Consider the following 16171-nt stretch of genomic DNA (forward strand, 5'->3'; position numbering starts at 1 on the left):
GCTTCTGTGTCATGTGTTAATTTGTAAGTATCCCATGCATTTTTCTTCTCTGCCATATGCCTAATTAGTTCATCTGACATCATTTTGGCCTAAACCTTGAACAATATTTCTTAGTTGGTATGTAAAGCCTAGTAGCTTCCAAGATAAGTTCTTTGAATGCTTCCCATTTTGAATTTGCTGTTGGTAACATCATCAGTTGGTCCCACTGTATAGAATTTAAATACTGTCTCAGTCCATCGTAGTCGTCTTTATGGAAGCAATAACCCTTCCCTTTAGCCCTAATGGTAGTTACCTCTTTGAGTAAATCCCACTTCAGCACACTGTGATCACTGCCACCTAGTGGTTCATTTATCTGCAGATTCTTAATGCATGAAGAATCACTGCTGATAATCAAATCAAGAGTATTACTCCCTCTAGTTCCCTCCCGAACATGCTGATGTAGAAAACAATCATCCAATAAATCCACAAAAGCCCTGCTAGTGTATGAGTGACCAGCCCCCAAATTCCAGTCAATATCTGGGAAATTAAAATCTCCCATTATAAGACTCTGGTTTACTGGCCCACTCTATTTCTCTGTACAGTTTCTTATTATACTCATCAGAGTCATTAGGCCTATAGCACACTCCTACTCTCAATTTTGATCTCCCAATGCTTATGTCACACCAAACTGACTCAACAGTGCACTGTTCATCTATATCAACTGGATGCACTTCTTTTGATTTTATGTTTTTTTTAATTAACAGCATAACACCTCCTCTCTTCCTATCCTGTCTATCCTTTCTGTAGACGTTGTACTCCCCAAATTCCAGTTCTGCATCCCTTATATCTGTGTGACACCACGTCTCTGATATCCCAACAATATCTGCCTTTGATGTTTTGAGAAATATCTCAAATTCATCAAATTTATTTACTAAACTCCTAGCATTAGTGTACACGCAAGTATACCTGCACCTGTTTCTATTCTTAACTACCCTAACACAACCCATGTGTTTACTTGTACCGCAATGGCTCCCAGCAGTCTCTGAAATATCATGCATCTTGTTTTTCAGGCTTCTGCTCATTCTAATAGAAGCAGTGCAAGAATCTCTTTCACCTCTGCCAGTGGCTACTGTCAATCTATTGGTCTTTGTCTCCCCCCAAGCTAGCAGTTTTCCGACCCACCTAACACTGCCTCGATAGCATCAGCAAACATTCTTGCATTTTTGCTTTTTGATATTATATTCTCTATTGAATCAGTCATTGAGTAAACTGTCACCTTTTCTCATTCCAAAATGTCTAGAAAATGCTTCTGCTTCACCAAAGATGGTCAGGAGACTCTAATCTGGAGATATACTTGTTCAAACAACAAATTCTTAGAAGCTCTCCTTGAGCTTTAAACTTTTGGCAGAATCCTTGTCAAGGTAACTCTTCATGCAACTCTAAACTCCTCCAAAGGTGTCATCTCTGAACAGGACCTAATGGATGTCATAGAGGAAGAAATCATCCAGGAACTGCAGAATCAGAAAGTTGTACAGACAAAATGGATACTTATTAGAAAAGATGATGCATTGGTATTCATACATAACATCATCCTAACATTTAGCACACTACCATTGCCAGATAGTGTAAAAGCAGCCTACTTAAATTTGTCAAATCCACCTGTACATTCTAAATCGATGAGTTCTTATTTGCCTCAGCCGTGATTCCAAGGACCATACATAATAACCTGATTATAACTCTTAAACTGAAATGCCCTAACTGTAAAGGCAACCATCTGGCCTATTCCAGAGAATGTGAGCATAGTGTTAGTGACATAGTGTTAATTGTCTTGTGGCACCGAGGATCTACCCCAACTCCACAAGAGAATGTGAGCAATGGAAAACAGAAATACAAAGTAGAGCACATATACACATCAATCCCCCTGAATATATTGATTGTTAATTTGGTCTCTTGAGCTCAATCACTACATACAACCATGCAGCAGTCTTTTAAACATTCAGTAATTGCCCAAGAACCAGTACACTGATTTCAGTCCTCCAGCTGCCAACCCAGTCCAGTCCAGTCAACAGAAACAAAATAAAAGGAATCTAATGGGAACAAAAAAGATACTCAGATACAAATATAGATATTGATGAGAAACCTGACCAGTAGAAAATATTAGCAATCCATGTGGAAGATGACGTAGATACTGTACATCTAAAACTGACTAAATAAACTGAGTATTTTGAAGAAACAGACAGATTCATCATCTGCTAAACAAAAATAATGCATAATATATAATTCAGTGGAACTGTAGAGGCTTTCATAACAGTACAGAAGACATTTATATTCTGATTAATTGTTATGACCTGGCAGGTTATAACAGTTAATCAGTTCTAAGAATGAAGTGGGTAAATGCAGAGCAGTCAGTTTGATTTCAGGGATGGAGAAATTGGTGGTGGTGATTAAGAATGCAATTACAGGATTATTTAGTAAATTTGATATTCTCATGGGATCACAGCATGGTTTTGTAAAGAGGAAATCTTGTTTAACTAACCTGATAAATTATTATAATAGTATCACTCATGAGTTGGGTGCAAAAAAATAATTCTGATATTGTTTATTTGGATTTCAGCAAAGTATCTGACTTGATCCCACCCCAGAGGCTGCTATATAAGCTGTAAAATACTGGATAATCTGCAAGTTCTCTAAATGGATTACTTAATTAGTGCTGGATAGGAGGCAAGGGGTTATATTTAATGGCTACTCTTTGAAATGGACTCTTTAGAAGCAGGGATTATTGTTAAGTATCATTGTTAGATAGGAATGCTTCAGTTTCTGATTTTCATGAGGTGGATATTAATATTAGCCACATGGTATAAGGAAGCCTTTAACCACATGGTATAAGGAAAACCACCAACCAAAAATAAAAGAAAAACAGATAAATCAATAATAAAATAAAATAAACTTCTTATTTAATTCCCTCCTCAGATAGGTGCCTGTTCAGCTGACCTTTGAATCTTCACAAGCTGTCAGCTTCAGTTCATGGAGGCAACTTATTCCAGTATCAACAACAACTCACTGATTAAAAGAAAACTCCATGCAATCCAGATCCTGCAGTTTAAAATCCTTGCAGTCTAAACCTCTTCCTCTGTAATTTGAATTTATGGTCCCTAGTTCTGGAATCATTTATAACAGTAAAAATTACATCCTTATTCATTTTACTTTCTTCTCTCAGGGCTTTATACACATCAATTAGGTCTCCCCTAAGGTGCCCAGTTATCAATCTCTGTAGCCACATATTCAAAGTCATTCCTCACATTGTTATCCTTTTACTTATTTCAACATTCCTGTTGAGATAAGAAAAAGGACAAAAGTTGTCTTTGAACCCTTTTAAGAAGCTTGATGTCATTTTTAGGTGTGGTTTCCAAATACCTGAACATAATATTTCAAGTGTAGTCTCACAATTTCCTTATGTAGTGGTAGACTGGCCTCCCTATCTCTATAAACAAATTTTCAATTAAATATCAATAGGACAACATAGACCCTTCTTGCCTGTAGTGTAATTCCCAAATCTTTTTCTTTCTGCTTTTTTAGAATTCAACCCACCAAGTGTATAAGTTATTTTGGGGTTGCTGTTCCCAAGTGTAAGACCTTGAATTTTTTTTATATTAAAGTATAACTGCTACTTTCTTAACCATCCCTGAAGTCTGTCAAAGTTTCCCTGAAGAAGTGATGGAAGTTGCTAATCATTAACTGCTCTATTGATCTTGACATTATCTGAAAAGTTTGAAATTATGCCCTGTATTCCCTTGTCCATGTCATATACAAAAATTGAAAATAGCAGTGATCCTTGTACTGATCTATGGGGAATCCTGCTTTCTACATTAGCCTTCCAATCTGAAGAGTAACCATTAATCACACCCCTTTGTCTCCTACCCTACATTACATCCATCCCATGATTCATCTAAGGATTTTTACACACTGGAATTTTGTCCTGAGTGCATAGAAATCCAAATAAACATTTTTGATAGATTTCCTACATAAGTGACTTTGTCAAAATAACTAATTAATTTGGTTGAATGTGATTTCCCTTTAAACATGATTTCCTTAAAATTCTGTTTTTATCTAAATGATCCTGTACTGCACACTTAATCATTGCTTTCCTGATTTTCCTTACCACCGAAGTCAGACTGACTAGTCCCATTTCACTCTTAGAACTGCCTTTATGTATTGGTGATATATTGGCATTTTTCCAATCCAAGGGAATTTTGTCTTGACTCCAGTGATGCTCGCATAATTAATCTTAATGGTACCATACAGTCTATTGCTACCTTTCTCAGGTAAAAATTGCAGATGATGAGAATATCAGAAGGGTGTGAGTGGCCAGCAGTGCTAATTCGGGATGAATGGTGTGGGCCCTCTACGAACCATCTATGAATGGAATTCATAGATAATAAGGTAAGGAGCAAATATTTTTTAATGCTGTGGCAGATTTTTAATGCTTCTGTTCTAATACAAGGTTTTCTATTTGGGATATAGCTGCCACAATGCTAAAAAACATATACTAGAGAAAGAAGGGATGGGGCAGTGGGAATGATCCTGTTGATGACTTATTAAATAACTGCCTGTGCAGATAGATAGGCTATGATTCCTCATATATATGATACTTGGAGTATCTTGTCAAGGTTCTAAAAAAAGATATTGTACTTCTTAAAAATTTCTGAGATGCATACCTGATGAGATTGGCAAAAGAGTGCAACCCTTGAGAGGAGAGACTTCAGATATGTGGAAAATACATATCTGAAGTTTCTTGTCTATATCTTGTCCTCAAGGTCTTCAAGTTACAGAACACCTTGATTCCAGTTCACAGACTGGATTCAATCTGATGTTTGGGAGGGAGCACTTACAATTAGAATTTCAGCAGCATAACCAAGTAAATGATTATATTTCTTGAGACAAGAAAAGGATTTGTTGTTTCATCATTTGGGACAATTTTTTTGAGTGAGTTGATTAATTTTTAAATTTTATAATAAGAAATGAAAACAATGTGTAAATCAATAAAAAAAATTATCAAGTTGGCTTCAGGGAGTATCATTACTGAGCAATTCATATTGCTCAATTAATATAGTAAATGTTTCTTATGAAAGATGTAAATATTGTACTTTATTAAGAGGGTTTATTGATATTTTGTATTACTTTTTCAGCCTGTCCTTCATTAGTAGAGAAACAACGATCGTTATTTGAAAGCCAAGCAGAACAGTTATCCAAGACCGCACAAGAAGAGCAGAACCAGAAACATGAAATTAATACTGTTTCTCCTCTTGGAAAGCCAATTGCAAAGCAGGATAGCTTCCACAGGTTTCCACCATTCTTGAAGACAGAACCTTCACAAAACAAGACTGCTGTCCCATACATTAAATCAGATAGTGGTACAAGAGTTGAAGGTCCTGTTATGCAGCCCAGTAAATCTGACAGCACCACAAAATTTGGTCATGGAACATTTTTACAGCCTAACAAATCTCAAATTTCTGTTATAGAAAACAAGCAAGAAGCTGGTAATAAACGACCACTACTCCAGCCTCTGAAATTTGGTAAAGCTACAGATGATAAGATGTCTGAACCTATTCTGTCACTTCACAGAAGTCCTGTATTACATGATAATTACTGTTTGCAGAGTCCTCAGGTTTTTCAAAAAGAAATTCCGAAATTTGCATTGACAAAAGAAAGTAGCATGAAAGATATGAAAGGAAAAGTGGCAGGACAACAAGAAGCTGGCCTTCTAAGATCACCAAGTGGGAAGATGGAAGGCATAGAAAATAATATTATAACACGGACAAAGGACAGTATTTCAGGAGTTAATAAGCTAGGACAAAGGTCACCTATGCCTGTTTCTAAAGTTTCGTTTCCTACAAGGGATATTCGAAAACCTGATAGTGATCTTCCATGGGATCAACTAATACAGAACATAACTCGACCGTTACTTATTAATGACCTGGACTTTACTGATTTAGGGGATGATGATGATGATGATATTCTGAAAGCAGCTTTTCTTCTGGATGGTAATGCACAGTCATCACTTTCATTTGCTTCTCGAAATTCTATGCATGGACCTCCACCACCACCTCCACTCCCGGGTTTTGGGCCACCACCTCCTCCACCTCCTCCAGGAGGATTTTGTCCCCCCTGCCCGCCACCACCACCACCAACCTTATGTGCACCTCCAGTGCCTCCTCCACCGCCTCCTTATGTAGTTGGACCACGTGCAGCACCTTCCCCACCACCATGGGTACGAAAGTCTCAGCAACAGCAGATTCAGCAGCAAGTTGTGGCAACACCAAAAAATAAAAAGACCTTGAAGTTATTTTGGAAAGAAGTGCAGGAACAGCCAAAATTACTACAGCAGGCAGGAAAGAAAAGGACAATATGGGATGAGTTGAAACCAATTGATATAGACAAAGAAAAATTAGAATTTCTCTTTGAGAGTAGGGCAAAAGACATAATGAATAAGGTATGTATGAATTTAAGAAGTTTTGGCACAAGATATTGGTGAATTAATTATGTTCAGACTCTACACACTTTATTAATTTATAATTGCTTTCATTAGTATGTGAGTATTACTAATAATTATATGTCATGATTAATATTATAAGCAAGCATAGAAATTTTGAGTATAAATCACCCATTCCTTTAGTGATGGAATGTAAATTTAATTTCAGCTTGATCACAATTCAGCAGCAGTGACAGAAATGGATAGAAGTAATCAGTGGAGAATAACGTACAGAATGTGGCAAAAGTCATAAACATATTTTATTTAGTAATAGTGTTTGCCATATAGTGCAATGCAGCCACAGGCTTTTACTGCACTGGAGGAGGGGAGTAGATAAGAAAATACAAATTATGTGCTTTTCTCATTACAAAGGTAACTATCCAGTTGACCTTTAGATTTACTGGTCAAACTGTCAGCTGCAACTTGTTCGAGCAGTCAACAACTTGCTGTCTAAAATAAACCTTGTTACAATCTAGTCTAAACCTCTAAACCCCTTCCCGAGTAATTTTAATTTTTTCCCCTAGTTTTGGAATTCTTTATGACAGTGAAAATTCCACATTCATTCATTATCAGACCTTATCCTGCAGTTGCCTAGTCTCCATCTTCTGCAATTTTAGCTGCCAAGCCCCTAGTGAGACCCGACGTTACCACACCATGCCATGGGGAGGTTGAACAGGTATACCACTGATGTTAGAGTACTCTGGCGGGTCCTGCCACCAACTTTCCTGGGATTTCAGTGGCTAGGACCAGATTTGAGAATGAGATGATCGCTGTTTCTTGAGCAACGGTTGTAATTTTAACAGAGTGTAGGATTGTTCGCTGATAACTTGTTCTAGGGCCAAATAGGTCGGGCAATCATTTTGATGTGTTTAGATTTAGACCTGTGGGGCATATATAACTGCCCCCCATTGTGTAAGAGAAAAGTAAGAGGAGGAAAGACTGGGTGGTAGGAAACAGAAGAAAGAGGCCAACAGTGAAGGTGCCCCTGCTGACAGTGTGGCATGCCCAATGCCTCACCAGAGTGAAGAGTGGGTTGGGGGGGGGGCAAAAACCACCCAAAAAAAAAGAGAGAGAGAGAGAGAGATATACCCCACAAGTGCAGGGTAGGTATGGCCAGTCAGTAGGAGCCGACAACTTGGTGGAAATCCAGCAGCGTGAGGATGGGTCATGTTCGGGAAGATCTAGACCAGGTGTCATCATTGGGACTCCATTCGGTGAGTCTGTGTCGCATCCAGACTGAAGGCTGGTCCAGTAGTCCATGATAATGAATAGTTGGGAGGTCAAAACCGGGAATCCAAGATAGGATGGTCAAGTCCAGAGACCGATGTTAGGTCATCTTCTTGATGAGATGTGTCACATCCGGCGGGGAGAAGTTTGTCCAGGAGTCAATGATGAGGAATTTGTCAAGGTATGTGAGAACCCTGTGTTTGATTGCACCGCTAATGTTGTCCAAAACAAGTGGGGAGACCAGTTAACTATTTGAGATGTGAGGGGGTTAAGTTGGGTTCTGTACTCTGCATGGTTTGTTGGTCAAGTCTTGTGTAAGTTGGTCGGCGATGTGCAGAAACCATGGCTCAGCGATGTGCAGAAACAATTGGCAGCCATGGTTGTTTTGACCTATTGATTCGGATACTATGGTGGTGGTGGTAGCGCTGTCTGCCTGATGAATAGGTTCATTGCAAATTGAGTGAGGCTTGGTAAGTTTCTTCAGTTGGTAGGGTGAGGTGTTCTTGGTTTTGGTAGTTGAAGCATAGTTTTGTTATTAGGATCCTCCTTAAGTCCTTGCAGATTTCACAGCTGTGGGAAAGATGCTCCCATGTTTGATCATCTCCACAGTGGCAGTAGGGTGAGTTTGTAATTCCAAAGTCATGTAGTTTTTTCTGGAAGGAGCCATGTACAGTGAGGAGGTAGGTAGGTAGCATAGAGTCCCAGTGAAAACCAGCAATGTGTGAGGGGAGTAAGAGGCCCTGACATCCAGGAGGAATCTTTTGGTGACAGCACCTTAAGTTGAGGTCTGCCAGGTGTCTGTTCAATGTTCGTTGTCTTTTCTTTTCAATGTTTCTATTATTTGCTGGGTCAATGGTGAAACCAGTGCAGGTAACTGCTCTTGCTTTGGCCAATTGGTAGAGCAACCCATGATGAACAATTTCCAGGTCCAGGGAAAGAGATCCAGTGAGGACCTGGAGCCCAAGGGTGCTGACAGTGCGACAAGCATGCGAGGACAGAAGGTCATTTGGTCCTTGAGGTTGTCACAAACATTCTCTCAGATATGCCAGACAAGCTGTACTTGCTACCTGGGAGTCTAAAACGCTGATGGAACTGATATTTGGGTGACACTCAAGTCAAGCGGACCCCATTTCGGCAAAGTCCGGACAATCTGTGACAGCCAAATCCTCTGCTTGCACCTTCACGATGGTGGGACTGTTAGTAATCCTGGGTATAACCTCCATGCACAAGTATATGGTGGGTGACCACCTAGGTGTGAACCAGGTGTGGCACCCACACAACATGGAGGAACGCCGCCCCTCTATGTTACCAGGCAGTACTAGGTGGGAGATGACTCTCATCAACCGGTGCAATACCACCACTTTGCTTATTGGAGGCTTAAAGTGGTGGTACCCATGTTTAGTCTCTAGAGCTAAGTTCCGGTCAACCCTTCCCTATCTCTTCCATCATTCAGTATGATTGATGACTTTTGAGGTTATGATGAACATCGTGGCGAGATCCAATATTCCTTACATTTTGAGGGTACAGCTCTAAAACGATGTTCGCAGGCCGGCCGCTAGTTAGTACACCGAACCGAACCCATTGGTAACCCTCTAGGAGCCTTCCGGATCAGCTAGTGTATAATCTTGCTACCTCTACTCTGCCAGATAGTGACTGGAGGGAGTCCGAGTAGTGTGTATGCGGGGAGCATTGTCGAGGCCACGTTATGTCAAGGATCTGGGTATATTCTTACTATGTGTACGCCATATCCAAAAATTTCATTACTTCAATCAGCATTTCCCACAGATTTTTTCTTACTATTGAATACACCATGAATTGTCAAACTAATAGAGCAAGCTTATCTGCGAAAAGATCTAAACCTCCCAAGGACTTCCTAATTCATTTCTCAAATATACGTGGTCTCAATTCTAATCTCAACGATGTCCATTTCCACTTGCAGTCTGCCAAACCCCATGTACTTTTTCTGATAGAATCTCAGTTATCGGTTGATTCAACTACTGCTCATCTCAGATGCCCAAATTATTCGCTGTATGATTCCTTTTGCCTCAAAGGTGGTACTTGTGCATATGTCCGTTCTGATATTCCCTGTCAGAGACTTGGCAATTTGGAATCTCCTCTCTTTGATCTTCTCTGGCTTAACATCTCTCTACCTCATTGTGTCAAATTCATCTGTTGTCTCTACTGTTCTCCGAACTCCACTAATCACTTGGAGCTCTTTGACTTCCTCTCTTTGCAACTTGACTTTCTCCAGTCCAACTTTCCTAACAGTGAGGTAATTTTCCTTGGTGATTTTAATGTTCACAACTCCAGCTGGCTTCCGTTTTCTAGTCACACCGACCCAGCTGGTCGAGATGCTGAGGCTTTTGCAATTACTAATGACCTTGCACAGATTGTTCATTTACCTACAAGAATACTGGACAATCCTAATCATACAGCCAATACGCTTGATCTTTTTCTCACAAACAACCCTTCTAAGCACATGGTTGAAGTGAGAGGTCCTTTAGGCACTTCAGATCACAACTTGGTGATTGTCTCTTCTCGAATGGAATCTTTATCTCATGGCTATTCCCAACCTCATGTTGTTTGGCATTACAAGAATGCAAAATGGGATGACCTATGAGGCTTCTTTTCTTCTTTTCCTTGGTCGGATTACTGTTTCAAAAGTTCTGATGTCAACGTTTGTTCAGATCGTGTCAGTGAAATTATTCTTGCAGGAATGGAATCCTTTATCCCACACTCCACTTTAAAATCTCGTCCTTTATCTAAACCTTGGTTTTCCAATAAATGTGCTAAGGCTGTTCAAGAGAAGAATGTTGCATATCGTAATTGGCTTGTTTCTAATTCTCCAGTTTCATTTTCTGCCTACACCAAAGCTCGCAACAATTGTAAAGCAGTTATTAATCAGTTCAAACTAGAGTTTGAACAGGCTAAGAGTAGAAAACTTGCCCCTTGCCCTAATGGTAGCCGTGCATTCTGGTCTCTTGCCAAAGCTATTGGCCGCAACTTTTGTCCATCTCTGCTCCCACCTCTGTCCAAACCAGATGATTCTGTTGTCACTTCAGCCAAGGATAAAGCTGACCTGCTAGCGTCCCATTTTTCTTCCAACTCGTGCATTAATGATCTTGGTAAAACACCTCCCACCATTCCCAACACGCTCCATTCAATGCCTCCTGTGGTCTTTCATCAAAAGGATGTCAGAAGGATTTTGAAGAATCTTGATGTTAAGAAAGCCCCAGGTCCCGATGGTATTTCTCCACTTGTTCTCAAAACTTGTGCTCCTGAACTTACTCCTATTCTTTGCTGCCTTTTTTCACTTTCTTATTCGAAAGGTGTTTTTCCTTCTGCTTGTAAATTTGCTCATATCCAGCCAGTTCTTAAAAGGGTGACAAATCCCTCCCATCCAATTATCGTCCCATTGCAATTACTTCGACTCTTTCTAAAGTAATGGAGAAATCAATTAACCGCCAACTCTTAAACTACCTAGAAACCTTCCGTCTGATCAACAATCGCCAGTATGGATTCTGTCAGTGTCGATCCACTGGTGATATCCTGGCTTATGTTACCCATTTATGGACTAATTCAATGGAAAGGTTCGGTGAAACACAAGTAGTTGCTCTTGGCATCTCAAAGGCTATCGATCGTGTTTGGCATAAAGGTCTTCTAAACAAGCTTCCATCTTATGGTTTGCCAACTGTTTTTTGTAATTGGTTATCCAGTTTTCTCTCTGATCGCTCACTGAGGGTGATGGTAGATGGCTCTCTCTGTCTTCTAACTTCTCACTAATGCCGGTGTCCCCCAAGGTTCAGTTCTTTCCCCCACTCTTTTCCTCTTGTATATTAATGACCTTCTTCGATTGACTGGAAATCCTATCCATAGTTTTGCCGATGATAGCACATTGCATTCCACTTTCCATTTTGAGAAACCTTGTCCTGCTCAATCAGCTTCAACTTCTCGAAAATCTGCTACCAATTCCTTAAATGCCGATCTTCAGGTAATTCTCCAGTGGGGCAAAGACAACTTATTTGATTTCAACCCTTCTAAAACTCAGTCTTGTTTATATCTCACAAAAAAGAGTCTTCTGCTCCTATGCTTATCTTTAGCGACACTCCGATTTCTAGGCAAAATGATATATCTCTCTTGGGGATTACCCTGACTTCTAATCTCTCTTGGGAAAAGCACATTACAAATATTCCTCTGCATCTAAAAAACTTGGTTTTCTCTTTTGCTCTCGGCATTAGTTTTTCTTCCAAACAGCTGCTCACTCTGTATAAATCGCAAATCCGCCCTGCCATGGAATATTGTTCCCACATCTGGGGTAGTGCCCCCAAAACCTCTCTCAGGGTTCTTGATTCCATTCAGAAGAGGGCAGTTAGGTTAATTAATGATTCATTTCTAACAGAGTCTTCCCACTCACTGTCTCATAGACATACTGTTTCTGCTGCATGCCTCTTCTACAGATACGTCCCTGGGCACTGTTCTTCTGAATTGGCTTTTATAATTCCCGCTCTCTCTCTTTCAAAACAGTCCGAACACTTGCCACCACCAGCCAACATCAAACCCACAGAACCAACTTTTCATCTTCCTCATTTATTCATTCAACTGCCATTTTCTGGAACAACCTTCCTTCATACGTATTTCCTGAAAATTACAGTCTACAGAAGTTCAAGTCCAATGTCAACAAATATCTTCTTTCGTCTTCTCAACCTCCAACGCAAGCACGGTACTAAGTACTGTAGATTCTAATACTTCTCGTGTTTGGGGTTTACATAAAAAAAAAAAAAAAAAAACTGACCCAGCAAATAATAGAACACTGAAAAGATGAGATTTAATGAACATCTAACAGACACCTGGCAAGAAAGATGGAAGATCTCAACACCCTGAGTGTAGTATCACACAGTTGGTACATTTTTCTGGTGTTACTGCTACCCATCTGCAGTACTTTGCATTTGAAAATTGTTAAACTTCGGTTGCAACTTCTTAGCTCATCTGCCCAACTTTTGTAGATCCTGTTGCGGTAGCATACTGTCGTTAACAACCATGACAGCCCTCGTATCAGCTGGAAACTTCTACATTAAGCCTGATATACCTTCATCAATATCATTGATGAAGGTATATCAGGTTTAATGTATATATATAATTAATTTTGTGTATAAATTAAAAAAAACGACGTGCCCAACAGCGAACGCTGACTCCACTAATAACATTAGTCTACGAAGAGCAATGTTTATTGATTACCACTCTCTTTCTTCTCCCACTCAATCATCCTTTTATCTATTGTAGCAACTTTCCCTTAATACCATACTGTTCCTATTTGTATAGTTGTTTTCCCTATGCAACAGTATCAGAAGCTTTCCTGGAATCTGCACCCAGTTCCTTCATGACCACATAATAGTATCCAATCAAATTTGTCAGTCAAGACCTTCCCTTAACAAACCCATTCTGAGTCTGAATTATTACTGCTGTCTTGTGTAGTTGAACCTGCAATGCTTTTTTAACCATTGACTCCATTATTTTCCCTGGAACAGAAGTTAAACTAACAGGTCTGTAATTACTCATGTCACCCTTTGATCCCCCTATGTGAAATGGGGATACATTTGCACATCTGCAGACAGTGGGGACCTCCCCGAGTCCAAGGATGCTCTCATAATTATGTCCAAGGGTTTGCTTACTTCCTTTTCTGCCTTCTTTGATATAACTGGATAGATCCCATCCACCCAGGTGCATTTCGTATGTTTAACTTCAACAATTTCTCCTCCAGTTTTTTCTTAGTTATTACAAAATCATTTAGCTCCTTGTTAGAGTTTAATAAGCTTCTGTCCTTCACTTTCCTACAGAATGTCTCATGTGTGAATCTAGATGCAAAATACTCATTCAGTTTGTCAGTTATCTGAGCAGGATCAGGATCATCAACAGTCGAACCATCGATATCAAGTGGGCCAATCTGATTGATTCCCTTCCTTCTAGAGTTTACATAAGTAAAGAGGTCTTTACTGTTTTTCATTGCATTCATTGCCAAAGTTTTCTTATAATCCACATTTGCTTGTCTAACCTCCTTTGTGACTTGATTACAGACTAGTATATCTACCATAGGCTTCTGTGTTGCCTGAAAATTTGTATGTATCCCATGCATTTTTCTTCTCTGCCACAAGTCTCATCAGTTCATCTGACATCCATTTAGGTCTGGACCTTGAACAGAATTTCTTACTGGGAACAAAAAGCCTAGTAATTTCCAAGATTACTTCTTTGAATTCTTCCCATTTAGAATTTGTTGTTGGTAACATCTTGAGTTGTTCTCACTTTATAGAATTTTAAAACTGTCTGAGACCACTGTAGTCACCTTTAAGAAAGCAAAAACCCTTCCCTTTACTCGTGATGGTAGTTACATCTTTAAATAAATCCCACACTCTGATCACTGCCATCTAGTGGTTCCTTTATCTGCAAATCCTTAATCCGTGAATAATCACTGCTGATAATCAGATCAAGAGTATTACTGAGGTCTCCATACTTGAACACTATTCCAAATTTGGTCTTACAATTGCCTTATACATTGGGTTTATGACCTCACTATCTCTGGTTGCCTCTCGAACATGCTGCCGTAGAAAAGAATCATCCTATAAATCCCCATAAGTCTTACTAGTGTGCAAATGACTAACCGACAAGTTCCAGTAAATATCTGGGAAGTTAAAATCTCTCATTATAAGACATTCTGATTTACTGACCGACTCTATTTCTGTGTATAGCTGTTCATTGTACTCATCAGAGTCATTAGGACTATAACACACTCCTATCCTCATTTTTGCTTTCCCAGTGCTTATGTTACACCAAACATTGCACTGCCCAACAATGTCAGCTGGATGCATTACCTTAGATTTTATGTTTTATATGTTTCTTAACTAACAACATAGCCTCTCCTCCCTTCCTATTCACTACCTTAGATTTTCTATGTTGTTAACTAATAACCCTTCTTTCCTTCCCATTCTGTCTATTCTTTCTATACATATTGTACTCCCCAAATTTCAATTGTGCATTCCTTATATCTGGGTGACACCACATCTTTGATATCCCAACAATATCCACCTTTTATGTTGTGACCAGCACATCAAATTTATTTACTATACTCCTAGAATTGGTGTACATTCAAGTATACCTGCACCAGTTTTTATTCTTAGTTACCATGACAGCCCATATATTTGTTTGTTTCATGGTGGTTTTCAAGAACCTCTGGGAGTCACCAGAGGTTCTTGAAATTCCCAGCAACTTGCTTTCTTGTCTGCTGCTCATTCCAATAGAAGCAGTGCAAGAATCACTTCCACCTCTGCCTGAGGCTACTCTTAATTTATTAGTCTGTCTTTGGACCGTTTCAAGAAGCTAATTGTCTTTTTCAGATGAAGTCTCCATACTTACAGTTGTACAGAGAAATAGAGTGGGCTAGTAAATCAGAATGTCTTATAATGGGGGATTATAACTTCCCAGATATTGACTGGAATTTGTGGGTTTGGTCACTTACACACTAGTAACACTTTTGTGGATTTATTGGATGATTGTTTTCTGCAACAGCATGTTCGAGAGGCAGCCAGAGAGGGTAATACTCTTGATCTGGTTATCAGCAGTGATCATTCATGTATTAAGAATTTGCAGATAAAGGAACCACTAGGTGGCATGATCACAGTTTACTGATGTGGGATTTACTTAAAGATTGAATTACCATCAGAGGTAAAGGAAAGGGTATTTGCTTCCGTAATGGTGACTACAGTGGTCTCAAACAGTTTTTAAATTCTGTACAGTGGGACCAACTGATGATGTTACCATCAGCAAATTCTAAGTGGGAAGCATTCAAGGAATTATCGTGGAACCTAATAAACGTTTCATACCTATTAAGAAATATTGTTCAAGGTTTAGACCTAAATGGTTGTCAAATGAACTAATGAGACTCGTGGCAGAGAAGAAAAATGCATGGGATACATATAAATTATCAGGCAACACAGAAGCCTCTGACAGATAAGCTAGTCTGGATTCAAGTCACAAAGGAGGTTAGGCAGGTGAAGGCAGATTACGTGAAATATTTGGCAAAGGATGCTAAGAAAAACAGCAAGGATTTCTTTACTTATATAAACTCTAAAAGGAAGGGGATGAATCAGATTGGTCCACTTGATATCGATGGTTCGACTGTTGATGATCCTGCTCAGATAGCAAACAAACTGAATTTTGATATCATATACTTGGATTTCAGGAAAGCTTTTGACACTGTTGTGCATGGAAGACTACTGTACAAATTGGAGCAGAATGGTATTAAGGGTAAGTTACTACAATGGATAAAAGGATGGTTGAGTGGGAGAAGACAGAGGGTGGTAATCAATGGGTACTGCTCTTCATGGACTAATGTTATTAGTGGAGTCCCACAGGGTTCGGTGTTGGGTCCACTGTTGTTTTGTATAT

General features: G+C 39.4%; 1 protein-coding gene across 2 annotated transcripts in view; it reads left to right on the forward strand.

Moving 5' to 3' along the window:
* Nucleotides 1-16171, forward strand: part of LOC150080881 (uncharacterized) — a 597772-nt gene that overhangs the window by 326025 nt on the left and 255576 nt on the right. For both annotated transcript variants that reach the window (XR_016547378.1, XM_090381140.1), the window contains exon 16: nucleotides 5166-6469. Coding sequence is in view for 1 of the 2 variants with exons in the window: in XM_090381140.1 (XP_090237266.1) it covers nucleotides 5166-6469 (1304 nt within the window). In the remaining variant the exon portion in view is untranslated. The remainder of the gene's footprint in view (nucleotides 1-5165; nucleotides 6470-16171) is intronic.

This window comes from Mastigoproctus giganteus, chromosome 9 (assembly GCF_048544385.1).
Source record: "Mastigoproctus giganteus isolate SK-2022 chromosome 9, ASM4854438v1, whole genome shotgun sequence".
Lineage (NCBI taxonomy): Eukaryota > Metazoa > Arthropoda > Arachnida > Uropygi > Thelyphonidae > Mastigoproctus > Mastigoproctus giganteus.